The 18,928-nt window shown below is 35.5% G+C and overlaps 1 protein-coding gene across 12 annotated transcripts in view; it reads right to left on the bottom strand.

Moving 5' to 3' along the window:
* CLOCK (clock circadian regulator) overlaps positions 1-18,928 on the bottom strand; it is a 60,538-nt gene that overhangs the window by 14,842 nt on the left and 26,768 nt on the right. For all 12 annotated transcript variants that reach the window (XM_082760273.1, XM_082760269.1, XM_082760263.1 and 9 more), the window contains 11 exons: positions 17,601-17,691; positions 15,841-15,900; positions 15,288-15,436; positions 10,989-11,080; positions 9,473-9,562; positions 7,879-7,999; positions 7,188-7,301; positions 4,925-5,043; positions 1,187-1,269; positions 869-975; positions 59-206 (listed from right to left, as the gene is read on the bottom strand). In XM_082760273.1, the coding sequence (XP_082616399.1) occupies positions 59-206; positions 869-975; positions 1,187-1,269; positions 4,925-5,043; positions 7,188-7,301; positions 7,879-7,999; positions 9,473-9,562; positions 10,989-11,080; positions 15,288-15,436; positions 15,841-15,900; positions 17,601-17,647 (1,130 nt within the window). In that variant the 5' untranslated portion in view covers positions 17,648-17,691. The remainder of the gene's footprint in view (positions 1-58; positions 207-868; positions 976-1,186; positions 1,270-4,924; positions 5,044-7,187; positions 7,302-7,878; positions 8,000-9,472; positions 9,563-10,988; positions 11,081-15,287; positions 15,437-15,840; positions 15,901-17,600; positions 17,692-18,928) is intronic.

The raw sequence follows: 18,928 nt of genomic DNA, 5'->3' as shown, positions 1-18,928 counted from the left end.
CAGTACAGCTCCCGTACCACTAGAACTTCCCTAATATAGATTTAGGTGAAAAACTTACCTTACAACAGTGTGCGTACAGACAATAAACTCTGGCCTGGAATTCCACTGGTGATACGTGATATAGTAATGTGTTTGAAGCCAAATCCACTGCTGTCCCTTTGTAAGGAATCTATAATAACACGATTTCCCTTTCCCATATTGCATTACTATAAAAGTGAAAAATAAAGTTTACTGTCTTTCCAGTCTGTAAATATTGCAATTACATAACAAACTCTATTTCCCAACTCTACGCATCACAAACCCTTGTCCAATCTGATAGTGACTAACAACAGGTTTAAAACTGCAGTTTTCTACCAGAAGGAATCTATACTGTATTTGTCTGAGAACTCCAAAATTCAAACTTCTATTTTTGCAGGTTTTTTATATATTGTGAAATATTTACATGCAAAAAATTTTAAAGAAAATCAGAAGAAAAAACAATATAAGAAAAAAACATATAAGTACATGGTAGCTAAACCAAAATCTTATTCATTTACATATTTAGATATTTTTATTGTTTTATTAAATATTACAGAGCCTTTTAAATGCTCTTACAAGAATGGAGACACATTAGTCATAATGCTGTGCACCCCAGTCCACCACAATCAAGAATCTATATTATAACAAAGAGTTACATCTATTTTTTCGTTCTGTATCAAAATTAAAAAAAAAAAATAATCAAGATCAGCAGTACAATAATGTCAAATGAATGGGAATAACAAAACTTTAACAAAATACATCATAAAAATTCATTCCAACCATTTAACAAACTTTAAAGTGAACATCTGTAAAGCAGATTTGTTCATGTTAGCAACTTGGTCATACTCACAATGCTCGTGACATTTTGCCAGATTATCTAGATCATCCACATGATAATAATCATAGCCTGATGTTCCCAAAACTTCAAACGGAAGATAACCTATTATTGGAGGTGCCCTAATTAATAAAGAATTAATGTCATTTTATTTTCACAAGAAAAAAAAATCATGATACATGTTTTCTTGTTTACAGTACATGTTCTGAAAAAAATTAAAAATTAAACCCAACATAAAGCTATGAGTAGTTAATGCTGATTAGTGAGCTCTAAATATTATAGCCATCACTGTGATTGAGCTACTATTGCTGCTATACAGAGAAGGAATTGCACCTGTGATCCAAGAATAGGAACTTCCATTCTAAGCTATGTCTAGATGTGAACTCTTCATTCGGTTCTTCAACAGTGCACATTTCCTAAGAAGTAAAAAAAAAAAAAACAACACAAAAATCTCTCTCAAAACTGCTCTAATCTAATTTATAAGTTCTTTTGAAATGCAGGCTTACCTAAATTTAGTAGATACCTCTACAATAGATATAATATTATTTGTATTCAGCTTTATTGTTGTTGCTTGTTTAGATGCATTGTACTGAGGTGGAATCTGAACTCAGCTATGCCAGGCTGACATTCGGCTGATTTAAAAGGAACGACCAGACATTAAACTCACGCTCAGTATCTACAAGCACAGCAGTACAAGCAGAAATCAACAGTTCCTGCAGTTACACTTTTAACTCGTAAAAAGCAAAAGAAGAGGTGAAATGCTCCCACCAGACACACTGACTACAGTACGTGCTTGTAATGGGTAAAAAGCAACATGGGGAAGATGGTCACCTCGCTGTGACTATACAACTAGGATACAGAGTTCCCTAAATCTCTGGCTTGCGGGCACAGACATCCTATAACAACAACACCTTATTTCTACGTTTAAACTCATGAACAAAAAGAGAACCATTATATTTCCACTATTTCAACAAATCCCCAAGGTGTTCTGTACATCCGTTCAAATGTCTTCCACTCAGACATCCAAACAACCAATGTGTGACAGCCAACTTCTGTCATCCCCTACCCAAGAGGTAAAGGTGCCCCACCAAGTGCTGTGCCTCACGCTGAGAGAATAACAGAGCCCCGTGCCACCAGCCAGTCAGTCCTTGGCCAGCTCCTCTTGTGCTGCCTTCCAAGCAAACAATGGGCTGCTTGCAAACAGATACACCCACCCCGCAAAGTATTGCAGTAAAATTAGAGATCTGTACATCTTTATTTTTCGGATGCTCGCACGTTTGACACACTTGTAGGAGCTTGCAACAGTGTTCCCATAGGTAGGAGAACAGCAGAGTCCAGTCACAACCAGGTACCACACCAGCTTCCTAAGGACTGCATGGAACACAGAAACTGCTGTTGCCCTGGTTAAATGTGGGCAGACAAGCACACTGCTGCTCTGTAAACATCTGTAACTGAAACAGTTCCACACAAGAGAAGAGCAGCAGTTGTTCCTACTAAGGGACCACGCTCCTTTTCATTCTTTCAAGTTGGACAATGCTCTCAGACACATGGTCTGATTTTTGGGTGGTCCTGTGTGGAGGTGGGAGTTGGACTCGATGATCCTTGCGGGTCCCTTCCAAGTCAGGATACTCTACAACTCTATGAATTTATAGAGTGGGGATTTTGCAGTTTTAAAATAGATACTGAAAAGTTTTCATTCTATGAAGGAAAAATAAAAGGTGAACATAACTAGGTAATGTTTTTTTCCTCTCCTTTGCTGGTTTGAAATCTAAAGACAATGACTAGAAAGTGAGCTGCACAATGAAGGTAATGAACAAAATCACTGTGCACAACTTTGTGACTCCTGAGATGACTACAGTCAGCAAGGCCTCACCTTCAGAACTGACACTACCTTTATAACCCCAAACTCACCTACCTTGCTAAGGCTACAGGATTTAATAAAGCACCACCACTAACAGCACAGTAAAACAAATGACGAAGCAAGCATATATCCATGATATACACTTTTGATTTGTTTTTTCTTTTATTCTAATTATTTTGGCACAAGTCAAGAGAGAAGTAAAAATAACTTAAGTGCAAGCAGTAAAAGCACTGTAAAAATATTACTGTTACAGAGGAGCCAGCATCAGATTACCCAATGATTTATATTCATGATTTACATATATCCCACTGTAAATACCCCTGGCAGAAGCTGCCTTGTTGAACAAGACATCTTACTGAAGTTGTCAACAGGGCATCTAGAAAAGAAAGGACTTTCATTTGGACCAAAAAGTTTTCTGGTAGAATCCTTTTGGTGAGATTAATCCTGACTTCTTGATAGGATTCAATCATTTTCCAGCCAAACTGCAAGATAAAGGGTTTAAAGAATGTGTAAAGCCAAATCCCACCATTGGGAAGGTATGGAGAGAGATAATCCCTCTGCAAAACTTATGTCACAAGTTGTCACAAAAAATACCAGTGTTGCAGTCCTACGTAGAAAATACACCTCAACGGGAACTTTCAGAGATTACTTTAATTCTCATGCATATTATGGCTTTCTGTAAAAGCACTGTATGTCCTTGACAAATGACATCTTAGGTCAAAAAAAAAAAGTGTAACTGTAAACCATCTGAAATAACGAGAAAAGTTGGCAGATGAGCGGGCAGTAAGGCTCCACCTTAAATATGACAAAGCAGTGCTAAAATACTTCTCTCACTGCTGGCTATCTCAGTCACACGTCTGTTAGTAAATCTAATTCCTAAAAACTAATCCTAAAATCTAATTCCTGACATAACACTATTTGCTGAAGTGTAGTCAATGTTAGCCTCAGTATCACCTTAAGGTATCAACAGAGTATGTACAAACATTGTCAAATTAAAAATCTTCACTCTAATTTTGGTCCACAGGCTTCACAAGGAGATTTCTCAGATGAACAGCACTAGTTGAAAGCTTTGAGAGGATCTTAAAACCTCTGTAACGTGAAAGCTTCCTTAGGTACTAAGTTCAGATAAACGGGAATGAAACTTTGGCCTGAGTATAACACATAATTCAATGGCCCTCAAGAGACTGAGAGAGACCTGAAAGATCCTCCTCCAGAAGCAGGACTTCAAAAAATCAAAATATTTGCAAATACTGCCATCTTTTCTTGCAAATCTTCATGAAGCATGAACTCAAAGTGCAAGGTATAGACCATGTCTTCTACCATATCTTCTGAGTCTACTACTAACAATCTTCAGCTTAAGATAGCAGTGCATTCAATTTACATGTGGAATATTGAAATATTCAGAGAGTTCTGCATAACAGCAGGTTAACCACGTGCCATATACATTTCATGGCATTTCTTTAGAACTGAATTATCAAAACAAACATGGGATAGTAGACTGTCCTGTACCTTCATTAATATATATTTGTATAAATATATAATTCAAATCGCAATCACAGACTATCCTGTACTAAATCCTATTTATTTTGACAGATTTTGGCGAGGAACACGCTTAGTCTTAATAAAGTCTTACGTTTTGTCCATGTCAATTCTAGACTTGTAAAGACATCTTTGTTGTGCATTAGCAGTTATGTGAAATGTTCTCTTTAAAAAAACAAGTTACTGAATAACAAACAGTGCGGAAACAAAATGGAAGAGGTCTATAAAGCTAACTTTGGTACTGACAAATGATACAAGCTTTAATTAAGCCCTACAAGATTTGCTTCTGTGTCCAACTAGAGCAAGACCATCAGCAATATCAACTCAAATTATTAACTTTTCCAGTGAAAGTGGAACCTCAGTGTTATCTTTAACTGTTTCAAGTGAACTAGCTAAATTATACTCTTAAGGACTCGCAAATTTATTTTTTGCATAATATTATTTTTATGACTATTTAGAAATGGCACTCACCATAGCAACTTCATTTGATGCTTTGCATAACATTTAACCTATCTGTATGTGAAGTAAGAAACATAGATATTTTCAGTTTCACATAATGAAATTCCTTTTAGTTTTCATTAATATTTGAAGCGTTGTATGCATTTTCTCTGAAGTTTTCCTGGTCAGAGTACATTTAAAAATGATATGAAAGTGATTTCAATTCTTCATACCTTGATAAACTGAGGTGTAGCTAATCTAACTGTGGCTACAAAGCAAACTTTGTCTTCGTATGAAGGCCGGTGTGATCGCTGAATAGTTCCTTCAAAACCGTTGTGTGCTGAGTTGGGAACTGAGGGAAGACAGAGAACAAGAGGCCAACATAGATTATAGTATCAGCATGGAGGAGAATGACATGAATATCGCAAGACAAAATCAGAAGTATTTATCTAACGCCATTTCTTTAGAATGTATACATTATGAAAAGTGCTACATATAATATATATACAGCTATGCACAGGAATAATAGCAATGGGAACACAACCATCAAGTAACTTTCTCAACTAAAATTACAGTTTATGTATTAATTGTGATAATGCAGTTTTTAGAAACTAATAACAATTGCAACCCTTTTTTGTAACTACTAAAAATTACTAGAATATATCTTCCTTCAAAATACCTTTAAAATTTATTTTGTATCAGCTTTTGCTAACTTTTCCTTCTGAACTCTGAGCTAAGTATTTCTTATTTAGGCTTTCATCACCTTCAAATGACACAAGCTGAAGACAGAAATGAGTAACAGAACAAAGACACAATTATGTGTGAGAGAATCTGGACATCAAGCTGAGAACAAACAAATTTCACTTATTGGATCACAGAGATGGAAGGAGTCACAAAGGGACAAGCTCCAATGATGGTGACCCCAAACCTTTCTCAGGCACTTCCAAGCCTAAGTGGTTCTAGGTCAACGCTAGACTAGAACTTCTACTGAAGTTTCTTTATGCAATTTAAGCTTATAGCTCCTTACTCTTTCCATTAGAAATAGAAAAGCAATTTCTTTTTTCTTTCACAGGATCACAGAATGGCTGAGGTTGGAAAGGACCTCTGCAGGTCATCTGGTCCTGAATGCCGTGTGTTGCATTTGTTCTTACTGAATGCGTCTGCTGTTTTTTCACCAAAACCAAAATATTTTCTATATTTGGGGCATTAGAATGTTTTTAGCATTCTTGCAGGTTCTTGCATCACTGCATGACTGCAAACTACATCCCATTATTCATGACATTAATGAAAATACTGATGAAATCCAGAAGACGTTCCTTAAAATTTCATTTTCACAGTGAACAGGGATAATTTTTCCAACCAGTTCCTACAGCTACTTTCTAGCAATTTCAATTAATATGTGCTTCCTTTACACATTCATGAGAATGTAATATGATAAGTGTCAAAAGCTGAATTAAAGTACATGAGTTGTCCTCTTTATCACACAGTGTATTACTCTGGTAGAAAAAACTGAATTGATGTGAATGTTACTTGTACCTGAAAGATCCACAATGGCTGCTATTAAACTCTGTTAGCTTCCTGAAGCTCCTATACAGTTTAATTATTTGCTCTGGAATACTTCCTGATACTGAATTGCACCTGACAAGCCTGCCTGCATTTTCCCAACTCCTCTTTCAGGAACTAACATCATATTTGGCCTTTACAGACCTGTTTTTTCTTATCTTTCCTACAGTATTAGATACACACTTTTGTCACTAACACTCAACCTCTCCCTACTTCCCTATGGGAAAAATACTGACAACACATTAAAAAAAACATAGGCAAGACAATGTTTTTGATAATTTTTTGGAGGGGTGATCTTCATGAAGACTACTGACCATACCACACAATCCATTTGTCTGACTAACCAAATAAACATGCCTCTCAAGTAGCTACTCAGCACAGGCTGGCCAAACTAACTTGAAATACTGCAATACAAAAGTGGAAATAACCAATAAAAATAACTTCCGTGGAAGAGAGAAACCAATCAGTGCAGAAAAGTCAAATTCTGTAAAGGCCAATCGACTCATCTAAGCGGTAACTCCTGTCATCAAAAAGTACGGACTTGAAATGGGGGAAAAAACATACATTTCACTTCCCAGCTCACTGCAAGAATAATAAGAATTGTGAATACTCAGTACTAGCAATCCTCAAGTTACTTAGTCATCTGCTTAAATATTGATTATACTCAAGTTAATTTGGGCTCTCATTTTAAAGCACTGATGCAAATTTTTCTTATACTCAATTCAAAAATGCTTTACAAGATGCATGTAATACCTAATGGGCAGTTTTACTTCATTTTCATTAAAACAACATGAAAGTGATATAACTCTGTTTCAGGCTCTTCTTTTAAAAGACCAATTTTAGCTCTTCCTTAAGTTTAGCACAATCACCCCAAGCCTGTTCAGTTATGAAGCTTCCTATGTATTCCACTCCAATGTGGGGGAAATTACTCACCATTATTCAAACACTTGAAATTTCCTATAAATTTTACATATTCATATGTAGGTTGCTCTTTTGGGTCTATTGTTCCTCGCAGCATATGGCAACAGAATTCTAGCTGATTTTTTGCTGAAAAAAGAACAAACAAATTAAAACACTGCATGGTTGATGAAACACACAGACAACGTGAAATGGAAAGCAGGAATAATTAAGTTGCATACTTATACTGAGATACTGTAAATGTGGTGATCACAAACAGCTACAGACTCTGCTTTTAACCAGCGCGATACTACTAACCTAAAGGAAAGGAGAACTTTAGAATTTATTCATGAAGGACTGAATGCCAATGAAACAGGGAACCCATGAAAAATAGAACTATCTTAAAGCAACAGCTGCCCTAAACATAACTGCATGTACTTCCGACGCCCACTGAACTGTTTTCATTCTTGTAAACTGCTAGAATTGTCAGAATGGAAACTATATGAACAAGATGAGCATTTCTAATATAGAGAGTGAAATGCAATGCAACACTAAAGATTTTACTCTTCAGGGGAAAAAAAAGAAAATACCTCCACAAAAAGTGCTTCTATTCAAGCTGTATATTTCATTCTGCTGGCCTCACCTACACATTTCTGCTTTAATAACATTGGAAAAGAAACTGATCAGCTATGATACAGTGCAGATTGTTTTTAATGCAACTACTTACATTTTAAGTATTCTGGTGTCAACGAATCACTTTCCAGCAGATGAGAAGACAGTATTTTATAAATTTCTGAATGTTCCCCCTCTGGGATAAAATTAAATACACTCTGATCCACAAGATCAGACTGAAAGAAAAAGATTTAATAAACATTAAAATAATGCAAGGCATGCACGCAATATCAGAAAGCCTACTATTTTAATGCAACACAATGCCACAGATCAGAAAAATATCTATAAAATCCTACTAACTCAATAAAGCCACCTGCTGGAATACACAAGAACATTCTGCAAGTTAAAAATCTCATTTTTTTTGTCTTGACACTCTGAACCACTTCATGAAAAATGCCATCGATTAAGCAGACAAACATACACACTGAAGTATGCTGGAGCCTGTATTAACCCCCCTGGAATGCAACAATTCCAAGTAAAGCAGCATTTGATTTAGAAATTATACAGTGGTGTTCTAGGGAATTACAACCTCTCGGTGGCATCCAATACCACCAAACAGTATTTTATAACAAAAGACAGCATGTCCCTACAATAGTTTACTGTATTATCAATAGCTACAGCCAATTGGAATTGATTTTATGAATATATTTTAGAATCAGTTCCACAACTACGTACACAGAACTGGGAGTTTACAGATGACTGCAATAAAACTGAACAACTGTTTAAATGCATTAATGTATGTAATTAAGTGTTCGAAAAAGAGACACCATACCATATATGTTTAGAATACATAAATCACATCTAAAAGTAATGGATAACTCTGCCTCTGAGAACTGGGTAAACATTAGATTTTAGAAATCACGATTACCTGTGTATTTTTCAAAATTCTTAAGCTGGTATGATGCATACCATAGAGCAATTTGTTTGGACAAATCATTTTAAAAATATGTCTCTCCAAGTTGTGCGAACTACTCTTAATATAGTATGACAACTAGCCCATACTAATAATTTGTCCATCTTTTCTAGAAAAAAAAGTCACCGTTACACTCATCAACTGTTTACATCTTTGAGTACTAATGTTTTGCATTTCCTAGCAGTTTTATTTAAAGGTAACTTCAAAACACTAGGATGTTGAATTTACCAGTGAGCAATGCCACCAAGATTAAAAATGAGTGAATATAGTAAAATACAAAGTATATACCTAGCCTAAAAAGCAGAATCGGCAGCAATGTATTTCTTATAAGAGTTCTTTGGCAAATAAGTAGTAAAACGCTAGTGTAAATATATTCCAATAAATTGTTCCTTAGCAATATTCTTCTAACTCACGTAGAGGCTATGATAGGTGTGAACTCTAAAGGGTCTCCTACAGTCAGATTTGTTGTTTGAGTTATGTTGGAGAGTCAAGTCTGAAGCTAGTCTGGTACTTCACAATCCTGCATAAATGTGCTGACTGTATTCTGCATTTCCAAAGGAAATGTTTAATATAGGAGACAGACCAGTAGCAAGGAGCTGTGCTGAAGAAAAGGCAGAGTATTAGAATGCAGCACACATCTGTGCTATAAGGTCAAAAAGAATAAAGATATTAGTACTCATAGCAAAACAGCATCCACAGACAAGCTGGTGTGTTACAGAAAGCAATTCATACTTACTGGCAAATGTTCAAGTAAGGGAGTTATACTTTCTGACACATATATTATATTTCCATCTGTCATAATTGCTAAAAAAAAACCATCAAGAGCCTGAAATTAAACATAATGGGCAGTTAAACAAAAAGAAACAGCATATCAAAAATGTTAAAGTTATATTCAACATGGAAAAGAATTTAGGCCAATTTTAGTTGAGTTTAATATAAAATTACATTACTTTTCACTATTAAAACTTCTTAGTCTTGCATTTATACTATGAGCATTACAATTTCTGTATTGTTCTGTTCTTAAACACTATGACTTCAGAGGCCACTATTTCCTCCATCTTTGTGGCATCCCACTCTGCCTGCCTGTTGTTTTTAATTCTATCATCACTTTAAACACCAGAAAGCTCAGGAAAATGAGCTAAAGGCAAACGCATGAAGAGGTGGAAAAATGATCATAAGAAAAGAACAAGTGAAAGAGGTGGTGAAATCCATTTATTTCAGTATTTAGAATCCCAATAGCCCCAACCTCCATAAAAGAAACCTGTACCAGATTTCATTTAAATCTGAAGACTGTGAGATACAGTTCTGATTGCCTTATCTTCCACTTAGCTCAAACTTATTCCTGCTTAAAATAACATGACTGTCTTTTGGTGGAACATTACCAAACAGAAAAGCATGACAGAGCTTCTAAATAGAAAATTTAAAGGTCACTTCTTCACAAAATAGTCTTATATTGCTTTCTTCTAGCTTTAAGTCATTAGTTGCGGATGCCTATTTTGTCAGGGGACTGGAAAAACACCAGAAACAGCTACAAAACATCTCAAAAAGCCGAAACAGTTATTTCACTAACTTACTGTAAAAATACACAACCCAACTACAAAGGGTTGGGGGAACATTTTTAAGTACAAAAAAATGAAACTTTAAACATTTTTAATCTGCACCTCAAAGAACAGGTTTAGCTATGGAATGAAAATCAGTCAGTGCTTGCTCATTTGCTTTGTTTTTCATTCAGCTATTATTAGAACTTGTTTTACTGACTTAGCCTCATTTTCAAGGAAATGATAGTTTAAACTGAAAGTTTATTTCTAGTAGTAATCTAACTATTTCAGCAATTGTCTTTAGCAAAGTAAAACTCACGCACCATTTTTGGGAAGTGAATCAAGTAAATACGTTAAGTTCTTTATCCCTCAGAAGTTACAGTGGATATGTTGAGTCTTTTTATAATTAGGACTTTAGTTTACGTGTAACGTTTCATTTGACTAGTACCTTCCTAATGTTGATAGTTTAAAATACCAACTTTTCTTTTATGGTAAATATGTTTATTTGTAGACTTCGTTTTATGTCATTGAAAATGCAGTTAAAAGAACACAATTATTCATTAAACTGTATGCACAGAAAATTCAGCTGTTTACCTTCATGAAAACAATTAAAATATGAAAATGAGAAGACAAGCCATCAAACAGAAAAACATCATCATGGAATCATTCCCTTTCAGGAAACATTGTACTTCCAAGAAAATAGAAATAATGTACCTCTAACATTAACTGTGTGAACTCTTCATTACTAAGGAATGTCGGTTTCCAGTCCTGTCGAATCTCACTGGCATCTGATTGTGCAGTAATTTCTACAATCAAACAAATACAGAGTATAAGGATTTACCCATCAGTTAAGGTCATTAAACGCCCAATACCCAACTATCTTATCCAATTTTGGTCATTCTAACCTTTACACTAAAAATTGTCAGCCCCTTCTCTTCTTCCCACCTTTTTCTGCTGTTTATAAAGATATAAAGTTACATTAAAAAAGAGTAGGTTTGGAAAAAAGACTTTTACGAGCTGTACGACAGACCCCACTCCAGAATCGCTACAAGTCTGCTTTGTACACAGAGACAAATTTGGAAATGAACAGAGATTCCTGTAACAGGATGGTTGAGGTTGGAAGGGACCTCTGCAGATCATCTGGTCCAACCCCCCTACCAAGATGGGTCACCTAGAGCATGTTGCACAGGATGGCATCCAGGCAGGTTTTGAATATCCCCAGAGGAGACTCCACAGCATCTCTGGGCAATGTGTCCCAGTGCCCTGTCACCCTCACAGTAGAGAAGTGCCCCCTCATATTCAGCTGGAACCTCTCGTGCTTCAGTTTGTGCCCATTGCCTTTTGTCCTGTTACTGGGCACCATTGAAAAGAGTCTGGCCCCATCCTCTTGACACCCTACCTTCAAATATTTGTAATATGCTGGTAAGGTTCCCCCTCAGTCTTAAGTCTTCTCTTAAGTAGCACTTAAGAGAAATGTATAGATTAACTTTCCATACGTAAATGAGAGATGCAAAGGCTGCTGAGCAAAATTAGACCCTGGGTTGTGAAAGCTACTGCTTCTTTTTCAAATGATAACTGGAACAACAAGAAGAAAAACTGCGTAGTACCTCAGTGCTGATGACTAACAGGGGCATTACAGAGGCACTGGTTGTAAAAACAACCTTGAACGAGTAAACGTGAATCAAGCATTTAGATGAATCAGAACAAAAATGTGTCTTTATGCTTTTGATTTCAAATGGAGAAATCTGTAGGAAGTTCATGTGAATTTTATTAATTCACATGGCTCAAAACTTGTAAATTCACATGACAGAAAACCTGGAATTGACTTAAATATGCAAAAGGCTGGAAAATTTCAGAATTTTGTTTCTCAAACCGGGCAAAACTTCATGAAGAGCCTTATACTCAATTAAAAGAAGAGGGAACAACAAGGAATTATTATTATATGTTATGCAGGGAACTAATATATTATTATATATATTATACAGGGAACTGGCAACAAATCAAAAGCTGCAAGGAGGAATTAAAAAGACTGGCTAATACGAAGGACCTGAATATTCAACGATCACATTTCACAAAATGCGTAACTTCATCAGGCCTTTGCTATTCATTCTGAAATGGTATCATAAAGCAGTAAGAGTGGGCTAGAGAATAAACAAAATCTAAATATAACCCCAAACCTAAATTTTCCATCTGAACAAATACATTTCACAGTGAGTGGGAAGTCAAAGAACATGAAAATAAAAAGCTTTGCCATCACCACAGAGGTGAAATCCAAGGAGCTTAATACATTCTGTCCACAAAACAGAAAATCTTCATTTTAGAACTGGAAAAGCACCATTTCTTGGCTTATTCTGGCCCATATAGCCAACCCAGTGCAGAACTAAAAAAATCAGTTTGGTTTCCACAGCAGACAATTTACGCTGAAGAAAAGCTGAAGTTTATGCCTTTAACAAACTGTTCTGAATGATCTCACCACAACTATGGGCACTCTTTTTCATTTCCCAGAGAGCAATAAGGATAATATTGGAAAACAGTGAAAGCAACCCGGAAAAGAACATTCACTTGGTACCTTTAGAGAAATGTTTTAAAATGATGGCAGAACGTTGTGCTAAAAGATGAATGACACTGAGGCCACATTCCTGAGCCAGGCACCAAAGACAGGAGCCCAACCAAACCTGCACACCTTCAACTCACTCAGCCCTCAGATCGTGGATCTGAAGCAACTCGGCATTAGTACTGAGCGTCCTCAAAAGAAACTGCCTACTGGGCCAAGAACGGTAGCATTTATCAGTGGGCTGTATTAATATAAATCTACTAGCTGTAATCATAATAAGCCAGATTTTTCAGTATTTCAGCATTTTCACAATTTTCTTGTTTAGCAATTCAAAGCAAGGTGCAGGACTCAAAGCTGAATTGCCAAGTGAGAAGCTCTCAGTAATATAATTTCAGAGTGCTTATCCTGTTGGTTTTTACAATAAGAAACAGAATCCGCTCTGGCCAATAAGCAGATAACATAGTTCATCTGGACCTGCTTCCAGTGTACCAAGCTCAGCCAAAGTGGAAATGGTCCAGAAAGAACCAGAAGCAACACAGTTAATCAAAACCTGGTGGCTGAACACAGTAGGATTTTCAACAGTAGAGCAGCTAATCATTGCTCAAAAATTTATTCGCTGCTAGGGTCACTCTATTTTAATGTAACAAACAGATCCAAGAGCCTCAGGAGGCAAAGAGAGCTTCTGAACTCTGCCAAGATTTTGTCCCAAATATTTTAATCTTAAAAAGTTCAGAGCGATTCTGGTATGCACTTGTAGTCAGAGACCTTAATGTGCAATGTGTAGTCACACAAAGCTATGTTCTGTCCCATCAGGTAAAGGACAAAAGCTCCAGGCTTTAAAAAGCATTCATCTCCAGTGCTGTTTTTTTTTTCTTTTTTTTTTTCCCTTTTATCCTCAAAACCAGAAACAACCAAGCAAAACCACATAAAAAAACAGCAACCAAACAATGGAAATAAGAAAGCCCTTCAAAGACAGAGTTACAACTGGTGCTGCTGGCTGACAGCTGTGTTCATTCTATACTTTATATTACAGGGAATCACTAATACAAGATAAAGTCATTTTGAAACAGAACAAACTTTTATGAAGACTTTAGAGCCTACAGAACCTTTACAGGAAAGGCGCTTTCATACTACTTTTCTATTTGTTATGAGAAAAACTTATCTCATGGAACTAAACCAGCATAATCAGCATTTATTTGGCAAAAAAAAATAATAATCAACCAACTTATGAATACTTGCACAAATTATTCCACTTCCCTTTCCATTTTAATTATTATGTTTACCCTTCTAATGGCACTATTCAGTACACATCTGGTGCCACTTGAAACGTGACCATAATACTAATCGAAGAGACATATTCAGGCATGGAAAAATATTTACCATACTGTAACATACCTTAAACCGACAAACATACTGTTGATAATCACTTACCTATTCACACACTTAGCCTTGCCTAAGCTAGCTTCATCTATTGTGTTTTTTAACCTAATGGTAGCTTATTTTGTCCCTGCTGCTTTCTAGTTAGTATACATGCTTATAAATTCCTCAGGGAAATGGGTTAACCAGCAAAAGAGCTTGTTTTCTTGAATTTTAATCTTGTTTTTGGCAGTGTGAACCACAGGGTGCCATATTAAGAACAAGTGTAGGAGCAGGAATAGGAATTTTTCACATACAGAAATATCAGCCATAAACAGTGTAGGCTTGGTAGAAGTTTTTGATAACAGAAATAAGAATCTATATTGAACTTCAGTACAGCATATCTCAGTATATCCAACCATCAGCTGATGCAAACAACCAAAACATAGAGAAGATGTTCAAAACAAAAACATAGCGAAGATGTTCAAAGATATTCCTAGTTTTGACATTTAGTGTTCAAGTTTACAAAACACACACTCGTTGGCTTATGTACCAATGGATATGTCTTAAAAAACAGAACGTTCAGCTTAAAGCATTTACAGATTTTCTGTGTAGTTCTTTTTTTCCCCTTTTTCCCCCCTCAATGTTCTAGGTAGAGGAAAAAGCCTGTGTTCCATGTCTGTATTCCCATTGTGTGGCACACTCTCTCATGAAACAACCTAGCCCAATAAAGCTTGCTGGAGACAACAACGTTTACAACCTGCACCTTGTAAAGCAGCTGTATTCTAAAGGTCTCCATGTGAACGTAACAACTTCAAGGTTACTTCAAAAATGCATGCTTCTCTTTATGAAACAGAATTGTTTGACAACTATGGGATAAAAACAAACAAAAAAGTACACACTGATTCTGCAAAATACTGTCAAAAACAGTTATAGCTCTGCTACCTAAATTATAATCTTAAGAATATCTTTATTCAAGAACCCTTTACATTTTTTGACAATTTCCTTAAAGGAACTGCAGAATTGTTAATGTTTTTATGTACCAAGTGAATATCATAAACATTTTAACAACTTGGAAATACTTTTCTTCTTGTTACAATTACCTTTGTGCTTCCGTAAAAAGTCAATGCTCTTCTGCAGTACAGTGGATTTATCCATCTTCCGAGCATTGCCTGGAAGCATGGAACCCAGCTCTTTGATAAGTACATTAAACTGATCTCGACGTTTCTTTTCAGACTTGTTTCTAGACACTCTGAAAAACAAAAGAGAAAACGTTTTACAGCAACTATGACACGTACTTAAAATAAGATTCGTTCTACTGCCAGGTTCCTGATGGAAACAACCCCTTCAGAATCTCTGCCGTGAGAACTGACACAGGAACACCTACTCAAAATCACAGACACCAGTTTTTGAAGAATGGTTTCTTCATTCATGGAGGGGTGCACCTGAGCCTTCAGAATAAAGCTCCCTTAAACAAAGATACAAATAACTGAACCACAATTACAAATACACAACATATCTAGAGAATAACAGTAAGAGAATGCTGTTAAATAATATGGTTGATTACACAATAATCACATTTTTATTCTGTTTAGAAATCTTCTTGGTTGGTCCAAGTATACAACATTTCTTAGCGTAGGTAAGCTAAAAAATTACCTTTTTGCTTTATCTTTGTCATCTTCTTCCACCAGCCCATCAAAAATGCTTCCATCATTTCTGAAAGATAAAGAAATAAATAAATGAGAGAGGGTAAAATCTCTCTCTTCTGGCGTGCAAACACAACAAGGAAGAAAAAAAAAAAAAAGACTTCCATATTCATCATTCATTCATCTACATAAAGAAATTGAAGAACTGTTTTACTGTGATGTCTCACAAGGACCATCAGCAATAACCCAAAACCAAGACACCTACAAGTTCTTCTTGTAGGACATTTACTAAAGAGAAAGAAAAAAAGATGTACATTTCTGACATGACCCAAATTATTTTCAGGCTTCTCACGATAACTCACAACCCTGTGCAAACCCTTACTTGAGCACTACTTAATTCTATTTTTCCATCTTTTTGATTATTTGCATTACCTTATCCTTTTGAAAACATCAGAGAACAAAAATAATTTGTTACCTCTACTTATTCACAACTCCTATTACAAATATGACAATAATTTACAGTAAGAAAGTACATTTTTCTTAAGTAATGAAGTATCAATAATGGAAGAGGGCTGTGAAATATGCTATACTTCATCCACGCAAGTGATATTATAAATATACAATTGACTCTAAACAGTACCAGTAATTATTCATTATATTTGGTTCCTAACCAAGTATCATTTATTTTTAACTCGACAATTGCCACTGTACTGCTAAAGAGGTCCTAAAATACCAAAATCAGAACACTTTTTCCTTTCAAGATGCCTTAACATACTTCATACAATACCTTTGTTTGATTTCCTTTTAAAAGTCAAGGCAAAACCATTCTGGTTTCTAAAACTGCTGTTCACATTTTATTTGTCCCATTTCTTCTGCCTGCTTTCAGCCTATTTAGTTCTGTCCTCTCACTGACTGCTGTGTGTCCACCCATTAACATCAGGCTAATTTTCCAACATAGTATTTCCTTCCCTTGAGGCAAGTCCATCTAACAAGCTTACTTCATCTCTCTGATTTGTAACTGATAAATCATCAAGCAATCATACAGTACAGACAGTGGTGATGTTAGGAAGTAACTATTTTCTATATCACTGCATAAACGTAAGCTTTCAGAAGGAATTCTTATATTCAATTGGCTGAGGTTTCAGTGAAAATCAACAAACTTCACCAAAAAATGAAAAGTCAGATAAACATTTTAAAAGGTTTACTGTACATTTTTATTGTTATTTATTCAGAATGGGGTTGACTTTCTGTAAGTTTTATGCAAGTTCCATTTCCTGAAGTCTCAAAACCAGCATATTAAGGACCTAGTATCTATCACCTGAGCTCCTACGAAAGTCCAGTGTAAGAAATCAAGCAGAAACCATGGCTCAGCTATTACTTTTCCCTTGAAATAGGTTAGCAGGTCACTTTACTGTCATCTGCAGCACCACTAATCGTTTAAGTGTATTTGTTTTCCTTAATCAAATATTGAAGTACTTTAAAAAAAATAAAAATCAAGTAAACAGAAAAAATCAACTCAACTTGCACAGATGCTGTTCCGTGTCTGAAAAGTCATACATTTTAAGATTCATCTCAAACAATAAAAACATTATTTCCAATGACTCTAAATGAATCTAAAGATTATAAAAATAACAGTATCAAGGTAGCAAAAAACTCATTCCTTGTTTTTGCATAAATTACTGTTCTCTATATATTAACTCTAATAATACAACTATTATAGAAAACATTGAACAGAAATTCCCCCCAAACTCTCAGTGTCTCTTAACATACCTGTCTGCAATGGAGCTCATTTTATGGGTGCTTATGGTAAAAAACATAACATATCACACTTTAGTCTTGTGGTAGACATTTGTACGTTTGCCTGTAAGAGAGGAAAAAAATCAAAATGTGACTCTGGAGAAACAAACGTGTATTTCAGTAGAGCATACCGAAGTTTTTATTTGCTCTATAAACTGCTTTTAATCTTCCCCTCTATTCCAACCATCTGCTCTGCACCCTCACCTTCTTTAATATAGCCTACATTACCTTTATAACCTGGACTTTAATATTTTATTTTACATGACAGAGCTTAAGTGCCACAATGAACAAATTTGAACTAAGCCAATAGAACCCTTTTTCTGACTACAAATTCAGATATAGCTTTTTATTGTTATTTCAACGATTTTATCTAGAAGACTTATATGATTTTGAAGGTTGAACAGATGTAAAATAACCTCCTAGTTAGTAATACGTTCCATCTGGAAATTGTGCAAACAGAAAGCATTTGGGAAATAGTATTTCACAGCTGTTATTTATTTCTTACTATAATTTCTTTTTGAGCACATTTTTATATTAGACGTGAAATTACAAGATGATACCTATTAGAAAGTGATCCTTATACCGAGCTAAATTCATAGCTAACCTGGCCATTCCTTAAAGCAGTCTTTTATTCATTACAAAGCTTCAGTAGGAGGTTTTTGCTTGCCTTTTTTTTTTTTTTAAAGTGTATATGTTATTTTGAATAAAGAATGTGAATTAAACATTAACAGTGAGAGAAGGGATTTAAAATTAAAATAAGTATTTAATTCAACTAGTACCTATTCCAAGATACCCAAAAATTATAAAATTGCACAGATATATGGAAAGGCCAAAAACCAAAGATAATACAATTAAACCTCTCCCTCTGATAATAAAAAGTCAGCTGTCAGAGGCTGCTCGGGGAGCAGCAGGACTGGAACATTGTCAGCCATTAAGGAACAACCGTGTGCAGCAAAAAGTTTTATATAAGAGCTAAATTTGCAGATCTTCAGGAGTTTTTATATGCTATAAACTTAATAGTATAAAGGCATTACATTTATTTCAAAGGAGCTGGTTTTAGCTACTTCAATGACTCATAGTTTCTGAGCAGGAAGGATTTGTTTGTTTCTGGAAGTGCCAAATCCAGCGGAACTTGCAGTGTTAATACCACAAGAAATATGGCAGCTGCTACTCCAAGGTCCAGACAGCCTGCAAAATGTTCCAGGAAAATCTTATCCCAGTTTTTGAATAGATAGGGAAACTGAGGAAGAAAGCTTATGTTCCAACCAAACTGTCTCATGCTCTACAACAGCCACATACTA

This window comes from Aythya marila, assembly GCF_965140915.1.
Source record: "Aythya marila genome assembly, chromosome: 4".
Taxonomy (NCBI): Eukaryota; Metazoa; Chordata; class Aves; order Anseriformes; family Anatidae; genus Aythya; species Aythya marila.
Note: the sequence above shows the minus strand (reverse complement) of the source record. Positions and strands in the feature narration are given on the sequence as shown.